Source organism: Schistocerca serialis, chromosome 3 (genome assembly GCF_023864345.2).
Source record: "Schistocerca serialis cubense isolate TAMUIC-IGC-003099 chromosome 3, iqSchSeri2.2, whole genome shotgun sequence".
Classification (NCBI taxonomy): domain Eukaryota; kingdom Metazoa; phylum Arthropoda; class Insecta; order Orthoptera; family Acrididae; genus Schistocerca; species Schistocerca serialis.
Window position 1 is genome coordinate 46,672,874 of NC_064640.1, and position 17,792 is coordinate 46,690,665.

General features: G+C 41.5%; 1 protein-coding gene across 1 annotated transcript in view; it reads left to right on the plus strand.

The window, feature by feature from the left end:
- The window catches only part of LOC126469698 (uncharacterized), an 894,140-nt gene that overhangs the window by 287,267 nt on the left and 589,081 nt on the right, over positions 1-17,792 (plus strand). The window contains exon 9 of the mRNA XM_050096872.1: positions 6,058-6,135. Within this exon, the coding sequence (XP_049952829.1) occupies positions 6,058-6,135 (78 nt within the window). The remainder of the gene's footprint in view (positions 1-6,057; positions 6,136-17,792) is intronic.

Below are 17,792 nucleotides of genomic sequence, written 5' to 3' on the forward strand. Positions count from 1 at the left end.
ACCTCTGGCCATAATAACGGCCTTGATACGCCTGGGCATTGAATCAAACAGAGCTTGCATGTCGTGTTCAGGTACAGCTGCCCCTGCAGCTTCAACACGATACCATAGTTCATCAGCAGTAGTGACTGGCGTATTGTGATGAGCCTGTTGCTCGGCCACCATTGACCAGATGCTTTCAGTTGGTGAAAGATCTGGAGAAAGTGCTGGCAGCAGTCAAACATTTTCTGTATCCAGAAAGGCCCGTACAGGACCTCAACATGCGGTCATGCATTATCCTACTGAAATGTAGGGTTTCGCAGGGATCGAATGAAGGTTAGAGCCACGGGTCGTAACACATCTGAAATGTAACATCTACTGTTCAAAGTGCCGTCAAAGTGAACAAGAGGTGACCGAGATGTGTAACCAATGGCACCCCATACCATTACGCCGGGTGATATATCAGTATGGTGATGACGAATACATGCTTCCAATGTGCATTTACCACGATGTTGCCAAACATGGATGTGACCATCATGATCCTGTAATCAGAACCTGGATTCATCCGAAAAAATGACGTTTTGCCATTTGTGCACTCAGGTTCGTCATTGAGTACACCATTGCAGGCACTCCTATCTGTGATGCAGCGTCAAGGGTAACCGCAGCCGTGGTCTCCAAGCTGATAGTCTATTCTGCTGGTGGTTGTTGTCTTGAAAATGTTCCCATCTGTTGACTCAGGGATCGTGACGTGGCTGCAAGACCCATTACAGCCATGTGGATAAGATGCCTGTCATCTCGACTGCTAGTGATACGAGGCCGTTGGGATCCAGCACAGCGTTCCGTATTACCCTCCTGAACCCACCAATTCCATATTCTGCTAACAGTCATTGGATCTCGACCAATGCAAGCAGCAATGTCGCGATACAATAAACCACAATCGTGATAGGCTACAATCCGACCTTTATCAAAGTCGGAAACGTGATGGTACACATTTCTCCTCCTTACATGATGCATCACAACAACGTTTCACCAGGCAATGCCGGTCAACTGCTGTTTGCCTATGAGAAATCGGTTGGAAACTTTCCTCATGTCATCATGTTGTAGATGTCAGCACCGGTGCCAACCTTGTGTGAATGCTTTGAAACGCTAATCATTTCCATATCACAGCATCTTCTTCCTGTCGGTTAAATTTCGCTTCTGTAGCACGTCATCTTCATCGTGTAGCAATTTTAATGGGCAGCAGTGTAAAATCAAATTTTATGCATTTTCCTTTAGCTAAAAGAAAGTTGCAAGCCACATGTACAATCCCTGTCAGTTATTGAAGAGGTTGAAGAATCTTTGCAATCATCCTGTGTAGCAGGAGGTGTTAGAGCTTTAGAGATAAACAAAGTTCTCACATCAAATCCTGATTTTCAATTTATGAAGTTGACAAAAAATATTTTTTAACAAAAGTGTAAAAGACTATTAACTTGATCTGACATCGTCCAAAATTTCTTCACATAAGTATGCACCTGTCATTTCTTGTGATACAGAAAGGTCATTTTCTGTGTACAAAAATCTTCTGTCTGGTAAACACGTGAGCCTAATTGAAGAAAAGTGGGATAAACTGGTTATTGTGTACTGTTTTAGAAGAAAGTAGAAGTCAATATAGAACTGAATACCACATACTTTTACTTGTTTTCTGTCTTACTGTGCACGTTTAATGGTATGGTACTGTATGAATGCGTACATGTTTTATGATTTGATAGTACATGAAAATCAGGGCACTAGTTATAACATTATGATTAATTTAGTGAGAAAAGTTATTAACTCACTAAATATTTGAAGTACTGAGTTTCTGATAGATACATAAAGAAGATAGAGAATTGTGATAGCTGTCATATGTATTCTGACACATAAAGATAGAAACAGAAACAGAAAAAAGGTTTCTCTACATCTACAATCACATCCACATCCATCCTCCACAAGCCACCTGATGATGTGTGGCAGAGAGTACTTTGAGTACCTCTATCGATTCTCCCTTCTATTCCAGTCTCGTATTGTTCGTGGAAAGAAAGATTGTCGGTATGCCTCTGTGTGGGCTCTAATCTCTCTGATTTTATCCTCATGGTCTTTTCGTGAGATATACGTATGAGAGAGCAATATACTGCTTGACTCCTCGGTGAAGGTATGTTCTCGAAACTTCAACAAAAGCCCGTACAGAGATACTGAGCATCTCTCTTGCAGAGTCTTCACTGGAGTTTATCTATCATCTCTGTAATGCTTTCGTGATTACTAAATGATCCTGTAATGAAGCAAGCTGCTCTCCGTTGGATCTTCTCTATCTCTTCTATCAACCCTATGTGGTACGGATCCCACACCGGTGAGATGTATTCAAGCAGTGGGCGAACAAGTGTACTGTAGCCTACTTCCTTTGTTTTCAGATTGCATTTCCTTAGGATTTTTCCAATGAATCTCAGTCTGGCATCTGCTTTACTGATGATTAATTTTATATGGTCATTCCATTTTAAATCACTCCTAATGCCTATTCCCAGATAATTTAAAGAATTAACTGCTTCCAGTTGCTGTCCTGCTATATTGTACCTAAATGATAAAGGATCTTTCTTTCTATGTATTTGCAGCACATTACACTTGTCTACATTGAGATTGAATTGCCATTCCCTGCACCATGCGTCAATTCGCTGCAGATCCTCCTGCATTTCAGTACAATTTTCCATTGTCACAACCTCTCGATATACTACAGCATCATACGCAAAAAGCCTCAGTGAACTTCCAATGTTATCCACAAGGTCATTTATATATATTGTGAATAGCAACGGTCCTACGGCACTCCCCTGCGGCACACCTGAAATCACTCTTACTTCGGAAGACTTCTCTCCATTGAGAATTACGTGCTACATTCTGTTATCTAGGAACTCTTCAATTCAATCACACAATTAGTCTGATAGTCCGTATGCTCTTACTTTGTTCATTAAACGAATGTGGGGAACTGTATGAAATGCATTGCGGAAGTCAAGAAAGACGGCATCTACCTGGGAACCCGTGTCTATGGCCTTCTGAGTCTTGTGGATGAATAGCGCGAGCTGGGTTTCACACGATCGTCTTTTTCGAAACCCATGCTGATTCCTACAGAGTAGATTTCTAGTCTCCAGAAAAGTCATTATACTCGAACATAATACTTGTTCCAAAATTCTACAACTTATCGATGTTAGAGATACAGGTCTATAGTTCTGCACCCTGTTCAATGTCCCTTCTTGAAAACGGGGATGACCTGTGCCCTTTTCCAATCCTTTGGAACGTTACGCTCTTCTAGAGACCTACGGTACACCGTTGCAAGAAGGGGGGCAAGTTCCTTCACGTACTCTGTGTAAAATCGAACTGGTATCCCATCAGGTCTAGTGGCCTTTCCCCTTTTGAGCGTTTTTCATTGTTTTTCTATCCCTCTGTCATCTATTTCGATATCTACCATTTTGTCATCTGTGCGACAATGTAGAGAAGGAACTACAGTGCAGTCTTCTTCTGTGAAACAGCTTTGGAAAAAGACATTTAGTATTTCGGCCTTTAGTCTGTCATCCTCTGTTTCAGTACCATTTTGGTCACAGAGTGTCTGGACATTTTGTTTTGATCCACCTACCGCTTTGACATAAGACCAAAATGTTTTAGGATTTTCTGCCAAGTCAGTACATAGAACTTTACTTTCAAATTCATTGAAAGCTTCTCACATAGCCCTCCTCACACTACATTTAGCTTCGTGTAATTTTTATTTGTCTGCAAAGCTTTGGCTATGTTTATGTTTGCTGTGAAGTTCCCTTTGCTTCCATAGCAGTTTTCTAACTCAGTTGTTGTACCACGGTGGCTCTTTTCCATCTCTTATGATCTTGCTTGGCACATACTCATCTAATGCATATTGTACGATGGTTTTGAACTTTGTCCAGTGATCCTCAACACTATCTGTACTTGAGACAAAACTTTAATGTTGAGCCGTCAAGTACTCTGAAATCTGCTTTTTATCACTTTTGCTAAACAGAAAAATCTTCCTACCTTTTTTAATATTTCCATTTATGGCTGAAATCATTCTTGCAGTAACCACTTTATGATTGCTAATTCCCTGTTCTACGTTAACTGTTTCAAATAGTTCGGGTCTGTTTGCCACCAGAAGGTCTAATAGGTAATCACCACGAGTCGGTTCTCTGTTTAACTGCTCAAGGTAGTTTTCAGATAATGCACTTAAAAAAATTTCACTGGATTCTTTGGCCCTGCCACCATTATAAATGTTTGAGTCTCCCAGTCTATATCTGGTAAATTAAAATCTCCACCCAGAACTATAACATGGTGAGGAAATCTACTCGAAATATTATCCAAATTTTCCTTCAGGTGCTCTGCCACAACAGCTGCTGAGCCAGGGAGCCTATAGAGACATCCAATTACCATGTTTGAACCTGTTTTAACCGTGACCTTCACCCAAATTATTTCACATTTCGGATATCCATCAATTTACTTCAATACTATTGCACTTTTTATCTCTATAAACACGCCTCCCCCTTCACTGTCCAGCCTGTCTCTGCAGTATACATTCCAATCTGACTTTAGAATTTCATTACTGTTTACGTCTGGTTTCAGCCAACTTTCCGTCCCTAGTATTATGTGGGCATTGAGAGCAGTTCTGGGACCTTTCTATAGAAGCTCCTGCAGTTTACTATTACCACATTAATATTGTTACTCCCTGTTGCGTTTTGCCTGCTACTACCTTGTCACGTCTGAGGAGGCGTCTTGTCGGGTCTAGGGAGAGAATTCTCTAACCTAAAAAACCCACATGTGCACTCCACACATACTCCGCTGCCCTTGTAGCCATTTCCTGCGTGTAGTGCACACCTGGCCTATTCAGGTGGACCCTACATTTCTGCACCCGATCCCCCCCCCCCCCCCCCCCCAGCAAGCAGACAGAGTGAACACTGGCCTTCTTCCCCAACCTTTCCACTGTTTCCCTAAGGGGCTCCATCACCCGCATAACATTGGAGCTCCCAATCACTAATAAACCCCTCCCCCCTTGTGCCTGTTCGGACCTTGCTGAAGGGGTGGCCACATGTCCACTCACAGGCTGAGCAGACGATGCCACACGGCTAGCCTCCACATTGACCCTCCGCCTCGTGAGTCACGAACACTGCTGAACCCGCCACTCCCCTTGGGGAGAGGGTGGCCCAACCGTGCCCGGTACTGGCGAAGATGGCTCGACAGCAGGGACCATGGTGAAGCATGTAACACCTGGGGTGTACCATGCGACGCACCAGACTCCCCACTGCTGCTACACTCCGAGGCAGCAGCCTAAAGACAGCTGGCCACGGCCATCAGCATGTTCAGCTGTTCGCAAACAGTGGCCAGCTCCTCCTGCGCCCGTACACAGCAGTCACACATCCTATCCATCCTAAGAAATCAACAATTTACTGTAGAGAGTTAATCAACTTTTAACTAGACTGCTAATTCACTAAAGGTGGCTGATAGCTGACTAAACTGTGGTCACTAGACACTTCTTGTTGAAAACAATGAAAATAAGCACTACCTGTCTCTGGACTGTATTCAAAATGAACACAAAATCTATGGAACACTATTACTAGTACTCGAAAATTAAAGCTTCCTAAAAGCAAAAACACACGGAAAAGGAAGTGACAGGTAAGAAAAACACAGTTAATACTTAAATTTACGTAACAAAGCACCTATGAGAACCTTAACCTGCGCACTATGTTATCTTCAGGAAAGGGACAAACAATGTTAGCTACACTGATGCATATTTTTAATTGTGGTAATGCACTTCGTAGTACTTCACAGAATACAGCTGTTGTTGTCGGGTTTGGTATTGTTGTTGTTGATTGTTATTATTATTATTATTATTATTATTGTTATTATTATTATTTTGATGATTTCGGGTTCATAATCCTTATTTATGTAAATTTCACCAGGTAGTGTTCATTTCTGCCATTCACATGGCTATGGTACTTCATTCTCTCCATTTCTGTTGTTTACAAAAGTAAATGAATGTGTTGGTAGTTGCATAGTTACACTGACCAATGTTGCATTTTCTAACAGGTGAGCTATATGCTAAATCATCTAAACAGAAGAAATATTTTAAACCCAGCTGGTGGCCCATGGACCACGATGAATCAGGTATACATTCGCTACACCTTTGTTGTAGTCATGGTTGCAATAAGTTTTTCACTTACGTGATTTCTGTAAATATTGACCGGATAATGCTGTGAACTCTGGTTTGTATAGCCTCCAGCAAACATTTTTCTCAAATCCAGTCAGATGTTACTTATACTTCTTAGCGGGATCATTTGACTTTTTTCATAAGGGGCTGTTAGGAAGAAATGAATGTGAAGTTTGGGAGCCAGCATTAGTTGAGTCTTTAACTGCAAAGTTCACATCTGAAAGTCCCTTATTATTTAATCAATGAAAACTCCAGGTAGGAATATCAACAATGTAGGAAAAGGCAAATTGCTACTTACCGTAAAGAATTCATGTCAAGTTGCAGATGGGCACAATTAAAAGATGCTCACATATAGCTTTTGTTCACAGCCTTCATCAGCAAAAGAAAGACACACACAAGCAAGCATACCTCATGCACACATGATTGCTGGAGGTGCTGGAGTTGGCGGTTGTGTGTGAGTGAGGTGTGCTTGCTTGTGTGTGTGTGTGTGTGTGTGTGTGTGTGTGTGTGTGTGTGTGTGTGTGTGTGTGTTGTTTCTTTTTCTTTTATCTGATGAAGGCTGTGGCCAATGGCTGGATGTAAGTTTCTTTTAATTGTGCCTGTCTGCAACTTGATGAATCTTCTTTACAGTGAGTAGCAGTCTGTCTTTTCTACATTGTTGATATTCCCTTGTTATTTAGATAATTTTATTTCAAATTATCACCAGTCTGCAAGCATTAATGACTTTTGGGGTAGATACATAATAACTAGAGTGGAGATTTCCATGCAAATGAATGTTGCATGAATATTTGCATGTTGTGGACTTTTTTTTTTTTTTTTTTTTTTTTTTTTTTTTTGGCTGGGGGGGGGGGGGGGGGTTAAATGCATATTTTAAAGACTGCACAAATTGAGATATTTATAATGCATATTATACCATCTGTGTGACCTTATTGTATATATTACATGCATGATATCTTTTTTTTATTGAGGTTTTTCATATGAAATATGCGGAACATGAGTAATTATGCATTTTTATTATGTCTGTAAACTTGATAGTGAGTTCAAGTGCTGCAGTTCAGCTTGGTAGGTGTCTGTATACATGTTTGTCCCATTCAATATGTTGTGTAGTTGAAATGGCAGTCTAAATTTTGATGGTGTGAATGCACTGATACAAACTAGGTAAATGGACACACAAAATACATTGGTTTGATAATGTTGACTGTGTTAATTAAGTCATATGTTGACTTTTTTTCTGATTGAAAGTATTCTTGAAAGCTTCTGTCCATGTTGCTGCATTTAGAGGTATACTGCCAGATTAGCTTTGCACAAAAACCTATTTTAACCAAATGGGGCACCTGGATAAATGTTGCCATATCTTACTGAGATAATTTTAATTAATTAGTCAGTAAGAGATTATGAATTTCCTACATTTGTTGCAGTTGACATATCTTTGCTTCATTGTCTTCACCCCTCAGGGGGATCATGGCTCCCTTTTGAGTCTGTACATGATGCCCCAAGCTATTCTGGCCCTTTCTTCCTTCCCAGGCTGCATTCCCTTCCTCATGCCCTCCCTCCCTGCCCTTGCTCTTACCTCTCTGCCACCTCTTCCATTCTCTTTGCCATTGCTTGCTTCAGCCTGGCTGTCCCTCCTCATTTCTGGTATTACGTCTGGATTTTCTTCCTCCTGCTTTTTCATTTTCCCTTTTCTTTTAAGCATTTTTGATCCTCCTTTGTGGTTTGACCTGTGCTTCTAAATGTTGTCTCCATAGTGTGGGCCAAATGGTAGAGAACATCTTACTTAGCATCTTTGTTGTGTGACCTTATCACTTCTTCCATCTTTTCCTCCATGCCATTGTCCTTGAACACTAGATAGCAAGCACAGTGGTCAGTCCATGTGGTGGGGTCATTATGTACCCTTTTGGTTGAGCTCCCTGACAACACAGGGATCACGCTTCTGATACCTGAGATGATACCTCCCCGTGTGTGACTAGGACAGGTTGCTTGTCAATTTGGAACATTGGAACTCCCAGCAATGGCAGCCATGCCTGATGAACCTTGCTGTGTCTGGGTGACGCCCACAGGGGAAGCCTCTGATTGGAGTGGGCGTTATCAGGGCAGATGCTTTGCGTATGAAATGCATTAGGCTTCAGGCTGGGTTTTCCACTATGGTTGTCTCTTTAGTTGGTAATGGATCTTTTAATACTGCTTCTTATAACGCTCTGACCTTCCTTTCCCTGGCTGCACTGGCTTGAGTTGAAACCTGGTTCCTGCTACATGGTCTGCACCAGGCACTAGGCACTTATTTTTATTGTATCTATCAAAGACAAGATGGTGAAGTGTACTCACTGAGTAAGATGTGATTTTTGCAGCCCTTCATGCCTGTGACAATCTTGGCAACATCTCAGTGTCCACTACTCTTCACCATTCTGTGAATATGGTTCAGGGAGTCATTTTTCTTACAGACCTTATTCTCAAACTGATGAGGAATTCTTGGTCAATCTGGAACAGTGGGGTGTTCATTTTGTTTGGCATATGCTGAAAGGCTGCAACGACAATTACATTGATACTGGCACCTTTATTCTGGCATTTGAGTTTGATACCCTCCCAGAGATGGTCAGATTATGTGTTATCAGTGTGACGTGACACTGTCTACCCCACACTCCATAAGATGCTTTTGGTGTTTGCATTTTGGGTACATATCTTCCCATTGTGCAGTGGACCCTCTTATGGCAAGTGAAAGGGAGAGAGATATAGATAGTGAGAGGGATTTACGTGTTTATGATAAATCCCATTGCTCAAAAATTTCCCTTCTTCATACCTCCCCTTTGTTACCACAGATGACATGTCACTGGTCCCATTTGTACTAAGATTGCAGTACATGTGACGTGCCTGGTTGCTTCCATCACCATAAGTGGAATGCCCAAGTTCTGAAGAATGTTTGCCAATCTGCAGTCTTCTTTGGTTGTTGACCACTGCACAGAAAACAGTACATTGGTTGTGTATCCATTATCTTGATGCTGTAATAAACTGTTAGTGAGGAACTGTTATTGTATAAACAATTAAATATCGAACTGATTTATTGAAATGGAATGGCACTCACTTTTTATTAGCAGAATACAAGAAACTGCACAATTATTGTCCACTTTGTGAATTACAAATAATTTCTATTCTTCATTCTTTCATATAAAATAAAAAAAATGAACTGAGTAGTAGTGTAATTACTATCAAACTGTTCACAATTACATGTCCAAATAATTGGAGATAGGTAATGAAGTCCTTAACTGATACCGACCAAGGTAGACAACATGTCTGTCCACCAAGACTGCTGAACCAGCTCTGAGCTTATAGCCAAACCACTTAACCCATCATCCAAATTAGGCATAATCCAAAGATCTCCAAAGTTCCTCATTTGCCTTTTTGTTTAGCTATTGTTTATTATTCTGTTGGTAATTAACACTTTTGAAGTAATAGAATGATAGCCTATTATTGAGATATGGTTGTATATGAAATGCAAATAACTGTTTAGTTTTTCTAATATTAATAACGGAAGTTTATCAGTTTGGCATGCTACTTCTGAATGCAGCAGCCAGTCATAGAGGAGGACCACAATTTAGGTGGTCTTTCTCGTGATACCCATACCAAATCAACCATTTGTCACTGGTATCTAACACTACATTATGTCGTTTTCCCACTGCTGCCTTCTCTTCTGCTCTAAGAAGCTTCTTGTAGCTGAATATTACACATCCCCTTCCTTCTGAGATTTCCAAAAATTGAGATGTTCTTGCAGACAACAAACAATTTTGTATATAACCAAATTTTTACTCAGTTTTTTATAAATTTTTCAGTTATCTTTCAAGAGCCATACCATTCCACTATACTTGTAATTTGTTATTATTTTTCAAAACTTGAAGCTGCTTTTTAGTTTTTCAGTCTGAATTTATTAATTACTTTATATAATTGTAGACTGAATAATTTTGTGATTAGAAAAATCTAATTGTTACTGTCAATAAATTTATGTATAACCTTATTCCCAAAATCTTTAGTCTTCAGTAAGCAAATTCTATACCAATTATATTATTCTTTTAATAGTAAATATTTTCAAAGTATCATTATTCTGCACCTTTATGTTGTTGGCAGTCTCCTCTTAACTTACAGTCGATCATTTCTGCTAGAATACCATACTCTATCCTAGCCAAGTTTCAATAGCAAAAATTTATACTGCTGTTAAGCTACTGTTGATGCACTGGTGTCCACTAAATTACAAAAAAAAAAAAAAAATATTTCTCATGAAGAATTTACATTGTTATTCAGTTTTGGCACAATGCTCTTTTTTAAATTGACGAACTATTTGTCATAAAATGTTTCTCTGCCACACAACTAATACCAGTATCGGTGCATTGCCATCTTTTCAATTCAGTGAAACATTGTTTACGCTTCACTCTTTCCTCACTATTATGTCAATACAATGCCGTTCTGCACTTATTTGTATTTGAATGTGTGATAAAGGTGTCCACTTCACATGGTTACCAATAAAACAAACACAACACCTATAAATTTCACAAATATGTGGAGATGAAATATGATTGCACTCACAATTTCTACCAGAACATAGGCTAACAGCCCATGACAGAAACCCATACTGATGATTCTTTGTCCATGATGTGGTCTTGCATTGTGAAACTCCAGACTTTCCCAACTGGTGTTGAGTTCAACAAGTGTCAGTCCATTCTCCCATCTCCAGCCTTAGTGTACAGCTCTAGTACAATTCCATGTAATGATACAAACTGCCTTAAATTAATTTCCTTTAAACAAATTTTTAAACAAACATACTTCCATACACTATTCAAATATAAATACATGCTATATAGTGTCTTGTTTTGATTTTGGCTGTTTGTAAACAGTGCCACTGTTTACATGGTGCCACAAGAGTTTTGATCACAGCTGTAGCCACTTTACATACAGCTGCGGCACTGCCCTTGGCATTCTTAAGAGCTTGGTGCTTGCTTGCACACTCTGTTACTAACTGACCACCTCAGTAATAACTCACCCTGCTTCCCCACATCTCTAGCTATATTCTTTAAATTATATATAAAAAACAAAGATGAGGTGACTTACCGAACGAAAGTGCTGCAGGTCGATAGACACACAAACAGACACAAACATACACACAAAATTCAAGCTTTCGCAACAAACTGTTGCCTCATCAGGAAAGAGGGAAGGAGAGGGGAGGGAGAGGGTAAGGAGCCATTCCAATCCCGGGAGCGGCAATGGAATGTTTTGAATGCAATACTTTTACAGAAAGAGGAAAATAAGACGACAGAACAGATTTCGAAATGCAACAGTGACAATAACAAACGTAATTGTTGGATTCAAATTAATGATATCAATATAATAGAAGGAAACATTCCACATTTAAAACCAGTGTATGTCATTACTCCCTATACTTCATATTACATGGCCCTCTATTTAAGTCTTATTTACTGCAATCATGTTTTGTATGAGATTTCCATGTCAGTGTTGTGACTCCTGTTGACAATGTATCTATTCCCATGTACTTCATAAAATAGATTGTGGAAGCCATTTCGCCCATAAATGCTACTTAATGGCTGACTTAGCCATTGGCTTTTGCCTTTCCTCCCTCACTCTTCATAAATGATTGGCCAAATTTCCCATCACCTAGTAACCATACTTCCCCTTTCTCTCTCCATTTACATAATTAGCAAAATTTTATGTTACTTAATCTGTAACTCTCCATTAACCTCCTCTCTCTCTCTCTTTCGCTCTCTCTCTCTCTCTCTCTCTCTCTCTCTCTCTCTCTCTCTCTCTCTACAAATAATTGGCCAACTTTTCTGTCACCTAATAACCATAACTCTCCATTTACCATAAACCTCTTTTCCAGGACTATTCTTAGCCTATCAGTGTATCATACTTCATTACAATGGAAACTTCTTTGCCATTTCAATCCATACTAATGATTTATGATATGTCTAGTTTGACACAATCTCTACATCTTCTCAAGACAACATTTAGTTATTTCTATTAATTTTGCCACCAGAATTTCTTCTATTGTACATTGTCATATTCACTTACGTGATTTGTCATCATCTTCTTCTGCAGCCATCAGCTTATTTTTTACATGTTATTTCACACGTGTTATATACAATATTCTTATAATATTTTCAAACATAAAGGTCTGTTAATCATTGTTCTTAATATTTAAAAATTGTTTCACTACATATGTTATAATAATTTTTCTAAAGTGCACTAATAGGGTACTGGTGTCCTTTTTGTAATTATACACTGCATTCTCTTGCTGGTGGATCTGTAATCCTATACTTTGTATATTCTGGACAGTCCACATGTATTACGTCAAATGTCTGTTTTTCATCTGTGCTCTGCAGATGTTTATTCTGCTTTGTTACTTTTAGTCATAGCTTGTTTCTTTGTTGTCACATTCAGTGCAAAGAACTTTTCTCGTCTCAACCTTGATAGTGAAGAATGGTAAAGGAGACAGATACAGTTCTGAATGAAAGAAGAGGAAGAACTAACAGCGGGAAACAGTCAGTTAACTCAGACAGCTGGTAATCATCAGTTAACTAGCAATACAAAGAACCTTATTGCCCCCTGAGGTTTAGTAGTCATAATATTTTTTCATGTCATTGATTGATGTTTCATCTAAAATTTTTTGTGGTGGTATTCCTATGATGGAATGAGGTGCTTCATTCACAACTTTTTCAAAAGCACAACCACATAATCTACCCCCATATGATGCTTCTTAGAAGTGAACTGATAACTTCATCTCCCATAGTCGAATGCAGTATGCTTTTGACCATTTTTTGCTTTCAGTCTCTGACAGAAAGTAACTATCAAGTCTGTGCTTATTGATATCTTGATGCCATTGAACTTCAGTAGGGGATCTTATAGTACCTTACTCCTATTTGTTTGTAGCATAATGACTTTTTCACCATGAAAGCTTTTTTCTGCAACTGCATCACCTCTCACTCTGTTTTCTGTGCTGCAAGACCAGTATTTATTCAATAATGCTTCAACAAATTCTTTATATGGTTTACATGTATTGCTGACCCCTGTTCCCCATGATTTTGCTTCTCCTTCGAACCTACTAGCCACGAGTTTGATTTTTTGTTGTTCTGCTGTGTTTTCAGGCAAGATGCCCTCTAACTGTCTAATGAAGGCTACTGGGTGTATAGTTCCCTTACTAGAGAAATGATGCAATTTATACACATTGGCATGATTTTCTATGTCACATACATAAACAATATGTTTTTTTATTTCTTGTTCACATCAAATTTGGACTTCTGTTTACCTTCATTTTCTGTTTTATATTGCATCTCAGGAAGTGCTTTTTGCTCTATTTTTCTCAGTTTTACATGAATCACACTTGTGTTGCCTTTACAAGAAGATTCTGCATGTGAAATATTATGACTAAGTATTTCATGGTCATTATTGATACTTTATAAATTATTACTGTATATTCTACGTTTCTCATTACGTGCTTTGATAGATTTGCTTTGCTCTTGCTTTATATTACTAATGTTATTAATTGTTGTTTGTGTTACTCCATTTTGATCCTGCAAATCCTTGATTTCATGGTCAATCTACTTATTAATTTCTGACTTACAAACTCATAATTTCTTACCCCATTCTTGTGTTCCATAATCTAGTTTCTTGCAGCATCCTTCAGTTTATCCTTCAGTTTTCACTTCAAGATTTATAACCTTTTCTTCTAGTGCATCAAATAAGTTGTGCTGTTCCTACATTAACTTTCTTTAACCCATTATCTGTTTTTTTTTTTTTCCTCCGAAACTAATTTTAGTAGATACCTCATATACTGATCATCATACTGAATTGGTAAAGTGTCAGCTGATACTGTATGATAACTTAATGTATATATCTCATCTGTTGGCTTGTTAGTAATGTCGATGTCAGAGTCATTTTCTCTGATATTGTCATTCCAATCAGTCACTTCATTCTAACTAGGTACTACACATCCTGGGTTTACATTATCATTGTTTGCCATTAAAGCTACATTTTTACTGTCTTCATTATTAGTTAACTCTACATTCCCAGTGAAATCATTCATGGCTACTTCAGGATTCACAGTGAGATCTTTGGTTTTTTATTTTATTGTTTCGGGTTCACCACCAATATGTGAATATGTGTTTTCACTTGAATTATTTTCAACTAAATTTGACTTATAATTAAACCCATATCTGATTTCACCACCATTTATTTTTATCTGACCCACCAAATCATCACTACTGCTGTGCGACTGAATTCCTTTTGTACTGCCAAGAGCATATCTCATTTCTTTTTCCCAGACATTTTACTATTACTAATGTTCCAATTACAGATCTTAGACTGCTATATGCAGGCTGTAGTAACACGGTTCACGTTTTTTGTTGCACTTCACATAGCGTAGACCGGGAACTATCTGCGAGGCATGCCCAATGTGAACTGACTGGGCACGGACCATGCTGCCTGAGATGTTGTTGTTCCGCCAGCTGAGGGTGCGGCCGAATTCTCACGTGCCCTCTGGTGGACGGGACATTCCTTGTGTCAACTACTGTCCGTGACGCGCTGTGCTGACGTGTGCCTCCCATGATCTTTCTGGTGGCTGCTGCACTCCTCCTCCTTCCATGGGGCTGGGGGTGAAGCCATTGTGATCCACTGCATCAGAAGGTGGAGCATCGTGCAGTAATGATGGCCTCCATGTCCATTGGAAGGCTGGAGTCGGGGGGGGGGATTTGCCAACCCTCGAGCCAGAACCTTAGAATACAGTTGGAAGTGACCCACATGAAGAGGCCTCCATCGTCTTACCATCAGAGCCCGGGACAGAACGGGTGACAAGCCGTTCAACTCCGGATCCCGGTCCATCTCGGGAGGGGCAAGACCGAGTGGCGGGGACGAGGGGGAAGGCACGACCACAGGTGAACCAGCCTCCTGAGGAACCGGGCCTGTGAGGGGGCAGGCTCTTGCCGGGGCATCCCTAACGATGGCGACGTCAGTGCTGGAGCTACTGGAGGCTGCCCAGGCTGAGAACCATCGCAGTGTGGTGGAGTCACAGTTGGGAGGGGTGGTAGCGTCCCCTGAGAAAACAACACAGGTGCTGGCAATGGGGAAGCCAGCACCTGAGGGGTCGGAGGGTGGGTGCCCAAATGTGGACGTAGCTGATTTTGGTGACGACATACCTCCCGGTCCCCCACCTTCAAGGTATAGAGTCGGCGGCCATTGTGGTGCTGGACCACCGCCGATATCCAACGTGGATTGCGACCAAACCCACGTGCCCAGACCGACATACCTGGTGGAAAGCCGGGTACCCCAGTTTGCGAAGACTGGTGAGGACCAGGCCGGAGGAGGTGCAGCAGAGTCCTAGGTAGGCGCCCGTGAAGGAGCTCTGTGGGGCTGCATTCTCGCATCTGTGTGGTCCGGTATGCCGTTGGGGAAAAAAGTCAATGCCTCCTCCGCAGGAAATTCGTGCACATAATTTTTCATCTGTGTCTTAAATGTGCGCACCATGTGCTCGGCTTCCCCATTCGATTGTGGATGAAAGTGGGGAGAGCAAACGTGCTGAATACCAAAGCACCTACAAAAATCCTGGAAGGTCTGCGAAATAAACTGATGTCCATTGCCCGATACCAGGGTGACTGGCAGACCTTCCACAGAAAAGATTTTTGTGAGTGCCTGGATTGCAACTTCTGAAGTGGTTGAAGAGCAGTGAACCACATATTGGAACCGGGAATAAGCATAAATGACAATGAGCCAAAATCCATTGAAAAACGGGCCCACAAAATCTATGTGAACACGTTCCCATGCCTAGGTTGCAGGCAGTCATGAAGAGAACGCTGACCTGGGAGACGCCTGTTGGCTCACACACTGGGAACAGGTGGCCACCAAGTGCTCAATTTCTCTGTCAATACCGGGCCAGTACACATGTCTGCGAGCCAAGGTTTTAGTACGGAAAACACCCCAGTGCCCCTCAATTAATAACATGAGGACTTCCCTTCGCAAACTTGCAGGAACAACCACACGAGGAGCTGTATCATCGGTAGTCAGAAGGAGAACTCCTTTGAAGACTGAGAGGCGGTCTCATAGAACAAAATAATTACGAAGAGGGTCCGAGGCCTGTCCTGGAGGACAGGACGACCACCCACGCTGAACGAGGCGAACTACTTGCCGGAGAACCAGGTCAGCTGCCGTTCCCCTGGCGACTCTAGAACTAGTGACCGGGAAGCCATCAACCACTTGGTGGGATGCCACATCCAAATGAAAACACATAATCTCCTCCCGATCGAACTGAGGATCCGGGCTCACCGGAAGACAGGAAAGAGCGTTGGCATTGGCATGCTGTCCGGTAGGGCAAAAATGATTGGTACTTAGAGAGGAACAAGGCCCAGCGCTGCGGTCTGTGGGCCACCCTGTCCGGAATCTGAGAGGCGGGGCCAAATAATGATATTAATGGCTTATGGTCAATGATTAACTGAAACTTCGTGCCATACAAGAAAGGGTGAAACTTGCTAACAGCATAGACAATGGCCAAAGCCTCTTTTTCCACCTGGGAGTAATGGGCCTGCACGGGACTAAGAGTTTTAGACGCAAACGCCAGTGGCTGCTCGGAGCCATCTGCGTTGCAATGGGCCAGGACGGCCCCCACCCCATACTGCGAAGCATCTGTAGCCAGGACCAATGGCTTATTGGGGTCAAAAGTAGCCAAACAAGGCGCTGACGTGAGGAGGTCCTTCAATGAGGTGAATGCTCACTTGCATGCAGGCGACCACTCAAAAGGAACACCCTTGCGCAGAAGGCAGTACAGGGGGCGGGCTATGGTGGAAGCCCTGGGAATGAACTGGTGGTAATAGGCAATCTTTCCTAAAAAAGCTTCTAACTCCTTCACTGAAGTGGGCTGTGGAAGGTCGACGATACCTTGGACCAAACTTCCTAGTGGCTGGACGCCATGCCGAGAGATGGTGTAGGCCACATACTCAATGGACGGTTGGAAGAAGTTCGACTTACGCAGGTTGCAACACAGGCCTACGGACCTGAATTTGAGAAAGAGGGTTCGAAGGTTGTGCCAGGTGTTCCTGCGTGCTGTGGCCTGCGACAATTATGTCGTCCAGGTAATTAATACAATGAGGGATTGTCAACGTGACGTGCTCAAGATAACACTGAAATATTGCTGGGGACTGGATATTCCGAAGGCCAACCACTGGTATTGGTAAAGGCCAAACGGGGTGTTGATGACCGCCAGCCGTTTGGAGTCCTCATCAAGTGGTATCTGATGATAAGCCTCCGAAAGATCGATTTTTGAAAAATATTGGCCTCCCGCCACTGCTGAGGACAATTCATCAGAACGAGGCAAAGGATAGGTGTCCACCACCAATTGGGAACTAATGGTGGCCTTTAAATCGCCACAAAGACGTAATTTTCCTGAGGGTTTCCTGACAATAACGAGGGGTGAAGCCCACTCACTAGAAGAAATGGGAAGAACGACCCCGAGGGCTGTCAGCCGGTCTAGCTCTTCTTTTACCTGAGGGCGGAGAGCCAAGGGGATCTGCCTCGCACGTAGAAAACACAGGTGAGCCGACGCCTTCAACATTAAGGGGATACGGAATCACCT